This window comes from Pimephales promelas, chromosome 15, assembly GCF_988280905.1.
Source record: "Pimephales promelas chromosome 15, fPimPro1.hap1.1, whole genome shotgun sequence".
Lineage (NCBI taxonomy): Eukaryota > Metazoa > Chordata > Actinopteri > Cypriniformes > Leuciscidae > Pimephales > Pimephales promelas.
Window position 1 is genome coordinate 34,524,117 of NC_142783.1, and position 17,636 is coordinate 34,541,752.

Below are 17,636 nucleotides of genomic sequence, written 5' to 3' on the forward strand. Positions count from 1 at the left end.
AACCTCAGGTTACTCCACACACACTGACTCTGTTACGACTTCATGGTGATGTTGCATGAAAGTCATGGGAAAATATTCAGCTTCACCCAATTGTGTAGCAGTAAATTATTCTACTTAACTCTACTGTGTTCTATTCTACTCTATTATATTATATTTTAATTCTGTTCTATTCTGTTATACTCTGCTCTATTTTTTCTTTTCTACTCTACTTTATTATATTCTAACTGTACTTTACTCTATTTTATTATACTCTATTATACTCTACTTTATTTCTACTCGACCCTACATTATTCTATTCTACTCTGCTCTATTTTTCTATTCTATTCTACTTTATTCTATTTTGTCCTGCTGTACTTTAAACTATACTATGCTACTCTACTTTATTATTATTCTCTGCTCTATTATACCCTACTCTACTCTGTTCAACTCTATTACACTATTATTCTCTATTCTACTCTACTTTATTCTACTCTATTCTACTTTATTTGTTTCCACTCTACTCTGTTCAACTCTATTACACTATCATACTCTATTCTACTCTATTCTGTTCTATTTTATTCTACTCTGTTCTACTTTATTCTTCTCTGTTCTGTTCTACTGTATTCTGTTTTACTTTATTCCTCTCTACTCTATTCTGTTCAACTCTACTCTTCTACTCTATTCTGCTCTACTTTATTAGTTTCTACTCTAATCGTTTTTACTCTATTCTGTTCTACTCTATTCATCTCTTCTCTCCTCTGCTCTGTTCTACTTTATTCTACTCTACTTTATTCAACTCTGCTCTGTTCTATTTTATTCTACTCCGTTCTGTTCTACTTTATTCTTCTCTGTTCAGTTCTACTGTATTCTGTTTTACTTTATTCGTCTCTACTCTATTCTGTTCAACTCTACACTTCTGCTCTATTCTGCTCTACTTTATTCGTTTCTACTCTATTCTGTTCTACTCTATTCATCTCTTCTCTCCTCTGCTCTGTTATACTCTTCTACTCTTTTCTGTTCTAATTTATTTGTTTCTTCTCTATTCTGTTAAACTCTACTCTATTATACTCTACTTTATTCTGCTCTACTGTATTCAACTCTATTCTGTTCTATTTTATTCTACTCAGTTCTGTTATTCTCTGTTCTACTTTATTCTACTCTACTTTATTCAACTCTATTCTGTTCTATTTTATTCTACTCGGTTCTGTTCTACTCTATTCATTTCTTCTCTATTCTGTTCTACTCCACTCTACTCTATTTTATTCTACTCTGCTCTATTCTGTTAAACTCTACTCTATTATACTCTACTTTATTCTACTCTACTGTATTCAACTCTATTCTGTTCTATTTTATTCTACTCTGCCTCTGCTCTGTTGAACTCTACTCTGTTCTGCGTGCAGGAGATCCAGTCTCTGCTCCTCAACTGGAAGGGTCCTGATCTGACCACTTACGGAGAGCTGGTTCTGGAAGGAACGTTCCCCGTCCACCGGGCCAAGAACGAGAGAACCCTCTTCCTGTTTGATAAGATGCTGCTCATCACCAGGAAACGAGGAGAACATTACGACTTCAAGACTCATATCTCGGTACATCAGGATTATTTAGATCTTTTTTTTAGTACTGTCTTATTTTGATGATTTATAATTTTTTTCTTTATTTTGATCATTTTAGTAAGTGTTTTATTTTGATTGTTTCATTTATAATTAATTGATTTTAGTGTATTATTTTATTAATTTTTAGTGATTTATTTTAAAATGATTGATTTCTTGTTTTTACATTTGAATTGTTTTATTCATTTTTAGTAAGCATAAGTGTATTTATTGATTTTGTTAATTTTATGATTTAATCAATTATGAGCTTTTCAACATCTCCCAAACCCTCTCCAATCTGATTTACACCATCATCTCCTTTCATTCCCACATTTTGTTTCCTCATTTGAACTAGTTTCTTTTTAAAATAACATCAGATGGGTTGAGCTTTAAACAGAGCTTTTAGAAAGTAGCAGATTGAATTCTGTATTAATGTACAACAGATTTGACCTATTTAATGAAGTAATGCATTTTAGTAATGCTTCTTATTATGCAAATGCATCATATTGCTTCTGCTGTTTTATGCATGATGTCGATTTGTCTAATGAATTACTCAGCCTCTCGTTAGCTGATCTACAGGTTGTTGTAACTGGTAAGAAGCTGTTAACCGTGTGTTGCTTGTGTTCAGTGTTCCACACTAATGCTGATAGAAAGTGCCAAAGATTCGCTTCGGTTCAGCGTGATGCATTACAAGCACCCGAAGCAGCCGCACACAGTCCAGGTGTGTATGAGCACACACACTACGCAAGCGCTTTGTTGTGTTCGGTCTAATCATGTGGTCGTTTTCACAGGCCAGAACCGTGGAGGAGAAGAAACTCTGGGCTCATCACATTAAGAGACTCATTCTGGAGAACCATCACGCCGTTATCCCACAAAAAGTACGTCACATGGAACAGATCCATGAAGGTTTAAAGGGGTCCCATAATGCTCTTTTCACAAGATGAAAAATAAGTCTGAGTGTTTGTGTGTGTGTGTGTGTGTGTAAAGCTTAAGCTCGATCAACCCCACAGATCTTTTAGTTTATAGCATGTTCGAGGGGCCGTTTTTGTGTGTGTCCCTTTAAATGCAAATGAGCTGCTGCTCCCGACACAGTGGGCGGAGCTTCAAGAGCTTGTGTTTTTCAATTTAGAAATTTCAAAACTTGTGTTCAAACCGGAGTCGGACAAAGATGGAGAGACTCGAGAATAAGTGACAACATGTAAGAATGAAGTGAAGTAAAGTTGTGAAGTTAACCATCTTAATATTCTGTCATGATAATCTATAAATCTTGTTCAGGGGGCGGGGTTTATGTAAATGTTTGGGTTTGTGATGTCACTAGCCCATTGTAGTCTCTACCAGCCGTAAAAGAATCTCCCTTTACTCTGAACTTTGAGCGTCGTAACTTTGCAGATGTTGTTTGTGCTCAAAAATTAACATTACACACTCACTGAAATGAGAAAAGTGAAATCATCCTCCACCACCCCCTTTAACCGAATCGGCTATATTGGATTAATCTCTGGCTTTGCTTTGCGCTTACTTTCAGGCCAAAGACGCCATCCTGGACATGGACTCAACAGGTGAGCTGATTTCCAACGTTTAATGCACAGAAACTCTTTTGGAGCGACTAACGTTAGTATTGTTCTCAATCGGTTTTGTTTTTACCCGTTCTGTCTTCTTCTCAGGTCCAGTAAAGTACCGCTACAGCCCAGACAGACTGAAGAAAGCCACGTCCTTCCAGGCTGACGATCTCTCTGGAGTTTCGCTGAAAGAACGGAGACGTTCTGGTGAGTGAAAGTTCAAATGCAGAACTAAAATTTCCACTATATAATCGTTTAAAGTCGGCGATCATGTTTTCTTCTCTTTTGTGACTTGTGTTCGAGTGAAACGCTTTAGGAACAAGAATAAATGTGGGCGGGGCTTAAAGGATTAGTTCACTTTTGAAAACTTTTGCTAGTAATTTACTCACCCCCATGTCATCCAAGATGTCCATGTCTTTCTTTCTTCAGTCGAAAAGAAATTAAGGTTTTTGATTAAAACATTCCAGGATTTTTCTCCATATAATGGACTTCAATGGGGACCAAACGGTTCAAGGTCTAAAAGAGAGTTAATAACAGTTTCAGATGCAGCTTCAAATGTCTTTAAACGACACCAGATGATGAATAAGGGTCTTATCCAGTCATTTCAAAACTTATTCCAAAAATGTAACTTTTCTAAGGACAAATGCTAGCCTTGCTCTATTCTGTGAGGCGCGTTTGTAACGTCACGTAATACGTAATTACATTCAAAAGGTCACGGGCGACGCAGCCGGAAGTACAGAGTCAAAATCGTCCGACATCGTTGTTTTACCTTTTAATTCCTTTTTTTGTAAACGGCGTTTGAGTTAGTTTGCACGTTCAACCTATGCGTTCAACTTGTAAACACTGACTCTGTACTTCCGGCTACGTCGCCCGTGACCTTTTGAACGTAATTACGTATTACGAGACGTTACAAACGCGCCTCACAGAATAGAGCAAGGCTAGCATTTGTCCTTAGAAAAGTTACATTTTTGGAATAAGTTTTGAAATAACCGATCGTTTCACATGATAAGACCCTTATTCATCGTCTGGTGTCGTTTAAAGACATTTGAACAGTTTGCACTGAAACTGTCTTTTGGACCTTGAGCCGTTTGGTCCCCATTGAAGTCCATTTTATGGAGAAAAATCCTGGAATGTTTTCATCAAAAACCTTAATTTCTTTTTGACTGAGGAAAGAAAGACATGGACAATCTTGGATGACATGGGGGCGAGTAAATTATCAGCAAAAGTGAATTACTCCTTTAAATTTGTCTGTTGGGAATTGATTAGATGGCTGTGGTCTGCCATTGGCTGATCTCATGTGAGTGACAGGTTGCCCCACAGTATAATAAACACAGTATTCCATTAAAAAATAAAATAAAATAAAATAGAAAGGTCAGTGTTGATTTCACGATGACTTATTTTTTCATGTTTATCTTTGACAGAGCCGGGAAAACGGACTGTACGAAGCACTAAAGGTAACTGGGTTTTGTGTGTGTTTTTGTTGTGATGCCTAAACTTTTGAGACCATAAAACTAGGGCTTGTTTCGAATAAATAATGTGAATCGCAAAAAACATAACGTAAGCATGAAATTCCACTCTTAAACATAACCTACATTGAGGCTTAAGCAGATTGTGTGAAAACATTTGAATTAGAGTTCATTAATTTATCACCAATTTGCCAAAATGTGAAATCAACGGCCATGAGATTTATTCTTAAGGAATACCCCAAAATTTGCATAAAAATCAGTGGATGTGACATTCAGATTTTGAACTTAAAGATGCTCAAATCCTCCTGGAGAGCATGATCGTCAATTGTTATTCACGCTCAAATTAATTTCAATACAAGTTTTCACTCAAATTGTGATGCTGATAATATTGCAACACTTTACAATTAGGAGACATTTGTTATCTGACATGAACTGCCAATACATTACATAGTTCATGTTAGTTCTCAGTGATTGATTGATTGATTGATTGATTTTTATTTGACCACTTAAATATAAAAATATGAAAAACAGTAAGAAACTGTTTCATACATTAAAATCAAATACAAAAGTAGTCAGGGATAACACAATAAAGCCCAACGACTTGCATTAACTAATGTTTGATTTTAATAATCAAAATAGTGTAATATGTAAAATAGTGATGTTGAAATTAGCACGAAGTGTTATCAATAACAATTAGTAATGCTTTTAAATAAAGAAAAAGGCATTTAGAAAGCCATTTGGACCTACGTGTATGTGTACAAAATATGTCAATGGTTTGACATTAAAATTAACATTTGGCTCAACTTGTGGCGATCTCTGAGTGAGTGAGCGAGCTCATTTGCATATTCATAGAACCACGCATACTAAATGAGGCGAGGGTGTCGAGTTACATTCAAGATATTTTATGGCATGATGATTTTTTTTATGTGTAATTTTGGGTATCAGAGATGAGTTTTGAGGGATAAAATGATTGAATGTTTTCATCTAGCTGTATTAGCAAATATACGCACTGATGAAAACAAAGTATATGCAACTAAAATAAGATCTCCCACAATGCATGCTGTTTTTTTAAATGGCTGACTGATTAAAGAAGCGCTGCTACACAAAAGATCAGAGATGCAGTGTACGGTTGGTAAACAAAGAAAGTTTCTAATCATATCCCAGTCATGTGGGACTCACGGCAGGTGCGTGGCGTTTGTTTCCGCTCATGTGGGAGACACGTGTCCCGTATGCGCCGAGGTCCCTCTGCCCGCTTTAGCATCAAAGACACACGAGACTCGAGCCGTCCTCCTGCGTCGGATCAAAGGCCACATCCCCGGTCCTCCACCCGCACACATAATGATGTTAATTATGAAGCCCATCAGCCCGAGGCTTTGTCATGCGCCAGTTCCTTTCAGTCCACAAACCTTTTTCTGGCTCGCCATCATTATAATTTGCAGGAAAGCCAAGCAGTTCGTACTCGTCACACACACACGCTCTCTCACACCTTCCATCTTCAGCTTTTCCTGTTCCTGTCTTGGAAATCAGTGGGGAGTGTCTAAGTTTGCAGCTGACTTCATTATCTTTGCATAGAATTGGCTATACACTTTACAGCAAGCTTCATTGGTTAATGTATTAACTAACCATGAGCAATACATTTGTTTCTGTATTTGTTAACGTTCATGTGCGTTAACTCATGTTAACAAGATTTTAATAAAGTATTAGTAAATGTTGAAATTAACAATTAACAAGATGAATAAATGCTGTATACATGCAGTTCCTTACAAGCCTTATTGCAAAGTGTTCCCAAAATCACTTTATATCAGGACGCTTTGCAAACAATAGATGGGTAATCTGATGCTTGATTGCTATTTTAATAATATTTTATTTATCTTTCATCTTTGCATCATCTTTCATGGACGTCGCTCAGGCAGGCTTAAGGTGAGGTTTGCATGTTTGCTCTCCAAGTACATATACGCCTGATCCACTGGTGTGTGAGGTTTCATAATGCACTGACTAAATGATTGTGCAATAAATTCAGGTATTTTAATGTTTTCTGCTCACCAAGGCTGCATTTATTTGATCAAAAATACAGTAAAAACTTGTATTTTTAATATTAATTACATGATCCTTCAGAAATCATTCTAATATTCTAAACATTTCTGATTATTATCAGTGTTGAAAACTGATTTATTTGTGTAAAGCGTGATGCATTTTGTTTCAGGATTCTGAGTTCTAAAAAAAACTGAATTTATTAGAAATTGAATATTTTGTGACATTGTAAATGTCTTTTCATTTTGAGCAATTTAATGCATCCTTAATGAATAAAAATAAAATATTCATTCTTAATTGCGTTTAACGGAGCTATCCAAAGAAATATGAAACGGCACAAAATAAAATCATATTAGAGTGATTTCTGAAGGATCATGTGGCACTTTAATGATGCTGAAAATATAACTTTGATCAAAGGAATAAATTACACTTCACTAAATATTCATATTGAAAACCATTATTTTAAATTATAATAATATTTCACAATTTTTACTGCCAGCCTTCTTTCAAAACATTTATACAGTGGTATGAATAAGTTTGGACACCCATGCTAAAGTTGCCTAAAAAGAGGAATAAAAAATCATCTTTTGGATATTGATCTTAATGCCTTAATTAGAAAAATGAGGAAAACTCCAACCTTTAAGGACACCAATTTTCTTTGTGAATGAATAATGTATCATAAATAAATAAATGTTTTTCCTTAAAATACAGGGTGCATAAGTCAGGACACCCCTATGTTAAATTCCCATAGAGTCAGGCAGATTTTTATTTTTAAAAGCCAGTTATTTCATGGATCCAGGATAATATGCATCCTGATAAAGTTCCCTTGGCCTTTGGGATTAAAATATCCCCACATCATCATCACACACCTTCCACCACACCTAGAGATTGGCATGGTTTTACTTCAGTTAGCCTAATAGCTGGTTTGATTGAAAGATGATCTTATGGAAAGTACCCCATGCCAATCTCTAGGTGTCAACTTATTCATACCACTGTATATCTTAATTATTCTGTACTTTAGACCAGTAGTGTGTTCACGCTAAAATCACATTAATGGGAAACAATACGTCATGCATTTATTTCAAACAATTCATACTTTATTGCAGTAGTAAAATTCACTTTTTATTGTGATGCCCAGCATGCAGACAGCGAAGGTACTCTATTAGTGGATACAGACCGTCTGTCCATACTGCCCAGCACCAACGTCACGGCACGTTCAACCCCAGACCTGAAGACTGCAGTACCTGGAATGCTTCAGAGCGGACGAGATCTTGAATCCAGCACAAGCTCGCTGTATGACGTCAAGGAGAGGAGACTTCGTCTCGAGGAGGAGGAAGAGAAAGCAAGGACTACCGCAGAGGACCGGATAGGAGGAGATAACGGAGAAGATCTGATGGGGGTTGAGCAGGTAGCCGACTTTGCCAGTTCAGTGTTGGCCGCCATCTCCTGCTGGCGGTATAGGGCCAAGGCTTTGCTTTTTGATCAGATCACAACGGTGAGGCTCTCTGTCACCTATTGCTTTCTATTCTCTGTGACACCACCACGCTATCCATCACATTCCCATCTGCTGCACGCTGACTCTGATTTCTGCTTGTGCACCCTCAGTTCTGTTGCATGCATATGGCCACTAATCATCCATAAGCATGTGTCTTGTTTAAGGCTCTTGGCCTGCAAATTGAATGCCGTCTTAAAAACGTGATTTTTCTAAACATTTACCATTGACCTTATGAGACTTCTGAAAAGTACGGGCTGTATGACTGAAGAAAATTTTTAAAACTACTGGCAGGTGATATTGTTTTGTACGGAGGCGTATTGCATTCACTTGAAGAAAAAAAAAATCCACTCTGTTTTTCTGAATTATCTTGTTAATTCAGAAAAACAGAGCAAAAAAAAAAATTCCATGAAAAATTAACTTGTTATTTCAGAAAAACAGAGCAAAAACTTTTTTTCTCATGAAAAATTAACTCATTAATTCAGAAAAACAGAGCAAAAACTTTTTTCTCATGAAAAATTAACTTGTTAATTCAGAAAAACAAAGTTTTTGCTCTGTTTTTCTGAATTAATGAGTTAATTTTTCATGAGAAAAAAAGTTTTTGCTCTGTTTTTCTGAATTAACAAGTTAATTTTTAATGGATTTTTTTTTTTTTTTGCTCTGTTTTTCTGAATTAATGAGTTAATTTTTCATGGGAAAAAAATATTTTGCTCTGTTTTTCTGAATTAATGAGTTAATTTTTCATGGATTTTTTTTTTTTTGCTCTGTTTTTCTGAAATAACGAGTTAATTTTTCATGGAATTTTTTTTTTTGCTCTGTTTTTCTGAATTAACAAGATAATTCAGAAAAAACAGAGCAAAAACTTTTTTTCTCACTAAAAATTAACTAATTAATTCAGAAAAACAGAGCAAAAAAAATTTTTCTCATGATAAATTAACTCATTAATTCAGAAAAACAGAGCAAAAAAAAATTCTCATGAAAAATGAACTCGTTAATTCAGAAAAACAGAGCAAAAAAAATTTTTTCTCATGAAAAATGAACTCATTAATTCAGAAAAACAGAGTACATTTTTTTTCTTCAAGTGATTGCAATACGCCTCCGTAGTTTTGACCCATGTCTCAAGAATCAATGTTTTATTTCATGGTAGATGTGTCGAAAAATATTGATGTAGCATGCATCGTTTACATATGATGGGACAGTTACAGCATGTTGCGGTTATTAAGATCCAATGCATAATGATACGGGACGTCGGGTGTCTCGAAGTGCTTTTTGCAATGAGATTGTTTCGATTGAAGTTCGACTTCAAAGGGTAATTTAACTCTCAAATTTTAGGGATGGCTTGCCTTCCGTAATTAAATTAAACAAAGGTTCCTGTTTTATTGTGCTTTGTTTGATGGCGCACAAAAGCAATTTCAGAAGGTCAGTTGTCTGTGAAAAAACACTGACGCTTTTAAATGAATTGCAAATGTTTACAAAAGGTTGAAATGTACACCCAGAATAAATGACATCTGACAAATGTGAACGATGTCGTTCAGTGGCGCTTTTTTTATCCGTTAAATTGCTGTACTGTGTACTTGCAGGACAGAGAAGGTTGTTGGGAGAACTGGCCAATAATAAACAAGAGCAGTCAGACACCTCGTGAAGAAAAGCCTGATGACATGAATGAATCTTTGACTCTCTTTGGACAGGTAACATCATGTATCATGAACGTCATACCCCATTTTTGATAATTGGCTAATCATAAACAATGGGAGGAAAGGGTTTACAAAAGGATTTGTTGGAAATACAAATTACCGCTGTCTTTCATAGCTAGATAAATTGCATGTGTTGTCACTTAGCCATATGTGAAATGTTGAGAATTGAATTAAGTTTTCTTCATATCCTCTTTTCTTATCTTCTTCATAGCATTAACTGTCCTCTTTCTGTCCACTTTCTAGGACACAACTGGGGAACACAGTTCACCGAACACAGAGTCAGAGGAGATGAGGATGGACCAATCAGATAATTATCCTGAAATGTGTGGGACGTTAATGGCACGATGCCACACTGATCCAGAGATAGTAGACTTCAATAATGGAGGACGAGATATTGGAGAGGATATAAAGACGGATAGTGTGGATTTCTCATCCACGGAGGAAGGAACGACTCCATGCAGAAGTACCCTCTCGGAAGATGTGGAGAATATGGTGGTTGATGTTAAAATGCCTGGTGGACTCTTGTCTTCATCCATGCTGGACAAGGCAAGTGATTTCCCAGAGCGGTGCACCAGCAGCCTCTCTCAAAGTAGTAGTCTTGGAGTCGAAGGGTCGTTTGATCTCGACTCTTTGGAAGATGGAAGAAACCGAAATCCCAACAGAAATCTCAAAGACAAATCCCAAGAATTTAGACAGTCCACTCCAGAGACTGATCCAGACCAAAGACCTCAAATGAAACAAGACACCCTTTCCAAAAAGGACAGATTGCTTATACATAAGATTAGACACTACTACGAACAACATGCTGAGAATCAGGACGCCAGCTTTGGCGTTAAACGCAGAGAGAGCCTTTCATACATCCCTGCCGGCCTTGTCCGCAATCTGAGTCAACAACTCAATGACCTTGCAGACGAAGATGTGGTATTACACAGGAGGGGGTCTTCTGTAACAAGGCCAACTTTATGGTCGGTGTTTAACCTACCAGGCTTGGACGATGAAAAGAAAGCAAAGGACTTTGTGGTTTCTGCAAATGGCAAAGAGTCCGTGCTTGGACCTCAGCAATTCCAGCCCGCATCTGACATGGTCAAGGTGTGGCAAGACATGGAAGTGGAGATTTCTGAAGAGCATCAGGACTCAGAGAATTCACAAATAACTACACCTGTACGAAAAACAAAAGCTGAAACTAGTAAGGTGAGCTCTGATAGTGGACTTGGGGAACCTCTGCTAATATTGGAAGAGTCCGATGAAAGCTCAACCTCATCCCCAATCAACAACATCTTAGAAAAGGACAAGATGCAAGAGTTTCGGGGCCATCCAAATCACAAGGTCAACCAGCCTCCTCTACCAAGGGTCATCTCTTTAAGGTCCGCCAATGAGGATGACCTTGTCCTTCAAGATATGGAGAAGATGAAAAACAAAGTGTTCCAGTTGGCCAGGCAATACAGTCAGCGGATCAAAAACAGCAGACCAGTAGTACGGCAGAGACCCAAGATGTCAGAGATCAATGTCATACCCAAGAATCTGTCTTCGGTCATGGAGGAGACGCCTCCGGGAAAGGAGAAAGGTGGGTGTAGTGTTTGAGTAGACATTTGACTAATCCATTTACTTGATGGACAATCCCCCTAAATTGCGGTTAACTTTCTTGCCTGGTGGTGATCGCTTAGTCATAATTGTTTACAACTTATTGGTTACCAATCCAGACCATTGCTTAAAGGCTTGAGACGATTACAATATAGAGATGGCTCTGAATGTGTAAGATCCAGTTTGAGGTTGTCAAGTGGGTGCTTCTCAATACTCAAAATTGATGCTTCCTCGTTTCCTCGTTCTTCCGTCCTCCAGCCCGTGACCCGGAAAACCGATCGAGCTCAGCCATCTTGAAGGACTTCTCAATTCTCTAATTGCACGAGGAGTCATGAGTGAGGATGCTTCCCTCGAATCCTAAGGGGGTGGCGCTAAGACGTGAGGAAAGAAAACGAGGATGCACAAATTAGAAATGAGAAGCACCCAGTGAATTGGATTTCCGAAAGCACAAGCGCACTTTCCTATCTGAAATCCTCATTGGTCAATGGATTCCTAAATCAGAGTTTGGATTGCATGACTGATCAAACCCTTGTCTAGTTCCTCCACATCCTTGCGACGCACCGTTCCCTTTAGAAATCAATGGATTTGCAGTAAACTCTCTGTGTAAGCACCCTTATTTGTTAAAGCAGACTTTTAACCACTGCTCTTTTGTGCATAGGCATGCCTGACCGGACACTGTCGCTGACCTTGAATGAGCTGGACGTTATCCCGGACTCTAAGACTACTAGTCCACCTTCCAGCCTCGGTTCTCCTGGAAGTCCTCAATTGCCATACTTTTGCAGATTAAATGCCCAGAGACCACAAAGTCCAGTGCAAACAGAGAGCTTTCACTGGCCAGATGTCAAGGAGTTACGCTCCAAATATAATAGCCGGGAGGACGTATCTGCTTTCTCTCGTCCGATCACAGTGGGTCGCAGTGACTCTTTTCCAGAGAGAATTCTGGATGACGGAGAGACATCGGAGAAGTCCGGAGCATCACGTTCCTTGTCTTGTTCATCCCCTTCATACAGTGTCACAGTGCAGAGAAGTACATCCACAGATTCTACATGTTCAAGCAAGACCCTTGAAGCTGAAGGTTTGCCTTCGCTGTGTAGAGTTCAAACTTTAGATTTTGATGTGGGGACATCACTTGCACTTCAGCAACCGGACGACTTTTTTGACCCTGGTCTAGACCAAGACACCCTTGTTGTCGAAAGGGCATCAAGAGGTCAGGATAGTAATGAGAATCAACTAAAATGGGATGCTGTTTCACAATCTGAACTTGCACTGTCGAACAGTAAAGAGCAAAACTTAAGTGCATGGATCGATGGAGGTCACCCGCCATGCTCGTTTGAAAAAGCGGAGAACAGTCAGGATAGTTTGGTTAAAAACCTGCGTGAGAAATTTCAGAACCTGAGTTCTTATACGTGAGTCTTATGAAGCAATACTTTTACTCCAAACACTCAGAACCTTAAAGCTAATATTCTTTTCTTCAATAAGTATGTCATTTGGCCACTGGTTTGAGAGGCGTAGCACATTCTTAACCTCCAGTTATGAACGGTCAGCAAATATTGTCCAAACCAACTGGAAAAGGGATGCCTTGGGACTTCGGAGAACATATTTATAAAATGTGCATTTGTAAATGTAAATTTTTCTGCATTATTTTGTGTGTTTCACTGAGATTTGTTAAATGAGCTGTTATCTTTTTGTAACGTTTAGAAAAATGGTTTGATGTGCATTTTTTCCTTTGGTCATTTTGAAATAAAAACAATAAGGAACAATATAGAATAGCTCAGTGCACACTGTTACAAAGGCACACAAATTTGTCATGTTATCAGAAAAGTAAAAGCACTGCCATATTAAATGCAATGTGTTCTCGATGTGCACTGCCTGATGTCTCTTCGCTGTTTGTGTTCGAGCACTGACCAGGGGAAAGAGGGTAATCTCATAAAGAAGTCATTCCCCACTAATGAGGAGAAAACTGGATATTATAATCAGATCAAGCCAGATGAATGATAAAGGTTGATGTCATTATCAAAACAAATGGATAAGTCATTTGAGTAACATTAATGCACAGTCACAGAATGTGTCTTTCTCACTGTATTTGGATACATATTTTTGTTTAATGGGAGTTATTATAAGCTAGCTGGTTTTGGTTGTATTTTTTTCTGCTCATTGGTGGGGTTCATATCACTCACTGTTATTTTGTATTTTTTCCTTCTTTTATTTATTTGAATTGGTGTACATAGTATGCACAATGCCTTTGACTTTTTTGTAATAAAAAAGATGTTCAGTTCGTATTAAATTTTTCTGTTGTACTACATTAAAAGAAGCTTTCCATATTATGATCATTATTCCCTTCATTCTTTATTATACTTTTAAGCAATGTTTTTGTGTATTAAAATGATTCTGCTTGACTTAAAGGTAGGGTATTATTATTTGTAAAAAGATTTTGAAAATACACAACTCAAAATGTCCTACCTTTTTTCATCCAACGCTGCCCCTTCCTCCACCCATCGAAGAACATGGACGCACAATCATGCATCTGCAATCCCAGTGGCTGTAAGTGGGTTAGAAATAGGATTTCGAGTGATTTTGGGGAAAAAATGGTCAAAAAAGAAAATCACATATCCCACCTTTAAGGGTGTATGGCATTTTAATTATTTTACGCTTTATTTAAGGTGGAATATAGCGTGTACGATAAATAACTTCCAAGGAAGGAGCAGGACATTCGTAAATCTCTGAGGATTTATAAAGAATGCTATTCATTAAAGCTGGGACTTATTTGGATTAACTTGCTCCTCAAAATCAAAACCTGTATTTTATTGATGTATACATTTTCTACAGGGTGTTCAAAATACATAGTTTTGTGTTTTATAAGAGGTCTCTGTATGTTAGTAGTAAAGTTAGGCGAAATACTATTGAGCTAATTGGCTAAATCGCGTACTGAAATAACTTGCCTCTGCTAAGCAGTTGTGGGCCACTATTACCTAAAACTGGATATATTAATTCAGATTGTCATCCTTACTACTTTAAGTAAAGATAAAGGATGGGGGACGATTTGTATTAGAAGCTTTACCATTATATCAGTCATTCAGGTTAATGCTCGGCTAACACTGTTATTGAAACCGTTCAATAACGTAGGCTATCGTAGATTTATATTACATCTTGTGAAAAGGGCCTTAATATGTCGTCTTAAAAAGCTATCCCAATCTTACTAAAATAGTTAATTCAGTCCAGATCAAAACCAATACTGATCCGATTAAAAAAAAAAAAAAAAATTAAAGATAAGAATCAATTCTATAGGTGAAATCGGTTCAACAACTGGTGCAGGGACCGTTAGAAAAGTGTGGGAGAGAAATATGGCCATCCCAAGAGTCACTGCAAGGTGTGCAGATGACATCAATCTTTTAGTTTTGCAATTTCCAAATGCAAAATGGTAGATTTATACATATTTAATGGAAATATTAATCTCTTAGCTATTTAAGTAATGCGATTCTTATATTATTTTTGACTGCAGATTTATGTTTTTAAATAGACAATGGACACACTTATAGTAGGCTATATTTAAAGAGTGTAATGGATAAAAATACGTTTTTAAAAGCTCCCTTTTTCTGTTTAACCACTGAATCATGCATTATAATAAATAAAGCAAGTCCTTTAACAAAGACACCAAATGTTCTGAATTTAATCATCACTTGACTGGGTTTTCAATAGCATACATACTCTGCAGTATATGCTAGTGTGCTTTTCCAATGCAGCCCCTTGTGTTAACTCTCAGCTTAATGAGGCACAGCTGAAAACAACAAGCTGATTGAGACACAGTTTTGATTGGTACGCCTGTCTCAGCGAGTGATTCAAAAAGTGAGTACAAATAACTCAGTGTCTCTTCTTTTATTGTCGATATTCTTTCAGTAGCTGTTTTTTTTGCTTGCTCTCTTGAGTAGAACGACAAACTTACCATGCCTTGGACAATTGGCATCTTACTTTTCATAATGTCTGTGACCATGTTGAGTTCTTCTTTAAGCGCCGGTCCTGAGTCCTTTTTTGATATGGGTGCTCCTTATGGAGCGGTCTCTGAAAACACAGTCCGTTTGGGCAAACTTTTAATTGGTGCTCAAGGTGTAGTATCTGAAGAAGAAATGGAAATATCTGGGCTTAGGTCAGCAGAACAGTCTCATGAATACCGGTCAAATGAAGAAGGTAATTTGAGATCATAATTTAAAGTTGGACCTGCTTTTTAAATGGGAATTACAAATGAACTTTATTCTTAAGAGCGGTTCCGCCTTGCTAAAGCTAAGCTGCGACGTCTGGGTCCTTCTGTGCACTGTGGAAACGATTCAATGACCTTGCGCATTCCAGGATCAAGGACACCACACTTTCTGGTTGATCGAGGTAAGTTGCTTTGGATTTGTGGGCCACCACACATTCCCTTCATGTTACATGCACCATATTGCATGTTAAATTTCTCTCTGTGATTAAGCTATGGCATTAATGCCAATGAATCTGCATGAGGTTGTAGAAGAATAAAATGCACGAGTTGCATATGGCAAAAAAAATTTTATTCCTGAGATTTGTTTATATTGTATGACTGGGTTACGGTATTTAAAATGTAATTGAATAAGTCTGAGAACTTAAGATCTGGGGGTTCAAACATTCCGATGTGCAAAGTTGCCATATTTTCTGGTTGATCAAGGTAAGTTGTTTTGGATTTGTGGTTTTTTTTTTTGTTTTGTTTTTTTAATGCATGCATTTGTTAATCAGGAATTGAGTCACCAGTGCCTCTGTCTGAGATGCCAGCCAGCTGTGGTTTCTCATTAAAGCGGGCGCGCAGAGATGTTTCTCTTGGTGCTCCATACCATGGCTGTCATGTCAGAAAACAGGTTAGTGTGCATACTAAAGATGTGTGCACTGTTGCTCTGCTCCAACCAAGTGAAAAGTGGGCCCTGGAATGAATGGTTCTCGTTTCTTCCCAATTCTCCCAACAGGGTGGACGTTATATTCTGCCACTCTTTATAATGGGGGCTCCAATGCAAATGTCTTGTCCTGTGAGTCCTCCCCTCCCTACAGTGTCCTGCTCCCCTTCTGGCATGATGATCTCACTTGGCGTCAGACCAGATGATGTTAAAGTTAAAGGCGAGTCCCCTAATTCTTTAATTTAAGAGGTGATTTAGCTTTATTTATGGTCTCCTCTTTCCTCTTAGTTGATGGATCATGGCAGCCTCTGCTTCTAGCATATTCCAGATGCTCCTTCATGTTGGAGTCTGTTGATGGTTCACTGGTTGTCACTGCACCATTTATAGGACGCTGTTGGGATATTAAGGTATTAATAACCAAGTCAACTTGTTTGATTCATCTTCATGTATGCTAGTTGATGGTTAATGTCTTCCTTAGGATGCTGACATGCAGCTCCATTTGATGTACGGTGACCGGCAAGTGACTCTTTCTTGTCCTTGGTCAAAACCAATGCTGGCCCCAATAACCGATGGTCCGCTTCTGGACCCATTTGGCAGTCAACAAATGTTTTACCCATTTCATGGATATGCGGGGCATAATTTTCATGGTCACCCTGGTGTACGACCTATACCTCCCACTTTGCCACCTACAACCCCTAGTCCTCTTCAAGACCCTAATCAACAAATGTTCCCTCAAATGTATCCCCGGCCAATGTTGGATCCATATCACTCTAATTCTGGAGGTTTCCCAGCAGTACCACAGCGTCAACAGTCCAAGTACCCGATGTTTCGTCACCACATGCACCACTTCAAGAACCCAGTTAAAGCAGCAACTCCACCTACCCCGCCCCCTGCTGCCCAGTTTGACCAGTTCATAGGTTATCCACCACGGTACCCAAAGTTTTATGGCCCTAAACCTTTTGTACGTCCTCATGTTCAATACCCATTTATGCCCAAGTATCCTCAGGATCAAGTCTTTCCTCCTCACAGCCCCAATCCTGCGTCTTCTCCTGTTGGGTCACAATCTATGATCTTTGATTGAAGTGGCAATTAATACTGGAAGAGACTAACTTTATTCTTTTGTTCAAAAGCCAAATAAAACTTCAGAGCCTGATGTGTCTTCTCTGTTTGTGTTCGAGCCTTGACCAGAGGAAAGAGTCTATTAATGCAGATTGTCATCCTTACTACTTTGAGTAAATATAAAGGATGGGGCACAATTGTATTACAAGCTTTACCTTTATATCAGTCATTCACGTTAATGCTCGGCTAACATCCATTGTTATTGATGCAGTTAAGACAGTTCCCACATGAGCTGAA

The 17,636-nt window shown here is 37.9% G+C and overlaps 2 protein-coding genes across 7 annotated transcripts in view; both read left to right on the forward strand.

Annotated features, from left to right (window-relative positions):
- Positions 1-13,710, forward strand: part of LOC120473265 (pleckstrin homology domain-containing family G member 3) — a 55,126-nt gene extending 41,416 nt beyond the window's left edge. For 4 of the 6 annotated variants that reach the window (XM_039662998.2, XM_039662999.2, XM_089120598.1 and 1 more), the window contains 11 exons: positions 1,380-1,562; positions 2,194-2,286; positions 2,357-2,443; positions 3,088-3,121; positions 3,227-3,328; positions 4,543-4,575; positions 6,497-6,507; positions 7,757-8,113; positions 9,691-9,798; positions 10,048-11,368; positions 12,044-13,710. In XM_039662998.2, the coding sequence (XP_039518932.2) occupies positions 1,380-1,562; positions 2,194-2,286; positions 2,357-2,443; positions 3,088-3,121; positions 3,227-3,328; positions 4,543-4,575; positions 6,497-6,507; positions 7,757-8,113; positions 9,691-9,798; positions 10,048-11,368; positions 12,044-12,795 (3,081 nt within the window). In that variant the 3' untranslated portion in view covers positions 12,796-13,710. The other 2 variants (XM_039663001.2, XM_089120600.1) reach the window with 2 other exon arrangements.
- Positions 13,711-15,242: 1,532 nt separating this feature from the next.
- LOC148973603 (uncharacterized) lies at positions 15,243-17,433 on the forward strand. Its single transcript, XM_039662937.2, has 6 exons — positions 15,243-15,567; positions 15,640-15,759; positions 16,129-16,247; positions 16,353-16,500; positions 16,569-16,687; positions 16,759-17,433. Exons 1-6 carry the CDS (start codon positions 15,327-15,329, stop codon positions 17,359-17,361), a joined length of 1,350 nt encoding a protein of 449 aa, XP_039518871.2. The 5' UTR covers positions 15,243-15,326; the 3' UTR covers positions 17,362-17,433.
- The last annotated feature ends 203 nt before the right edge of the window (positions 17,434-17,636 follow it).

Excerpts from the sequence above, each read along its gene's own strand:
- LOC148973603 (XM_039662937.2), top strand. The coding sequence starts at position 15,327 with ATGCCTTGGACAATTGGCATCTTACTTTTCATAATGTCTGTGACCATG. Across the intron at positions 16,248-16,352 it reads GCTGTCATGTCAGAAAACAG|GGTGGACGTTATATTCTGCC; the intron begins GTTAGTGTGCAT and ends TTCTCCCAACAG. Across the intron at positions 16,688-16,758 it reads GACGCTGTTGGGATATTAAG|GATGCTGACATGCAGCTCCA; the intron begins GTATTAATAACC and ends TGTCTTCCTTAG.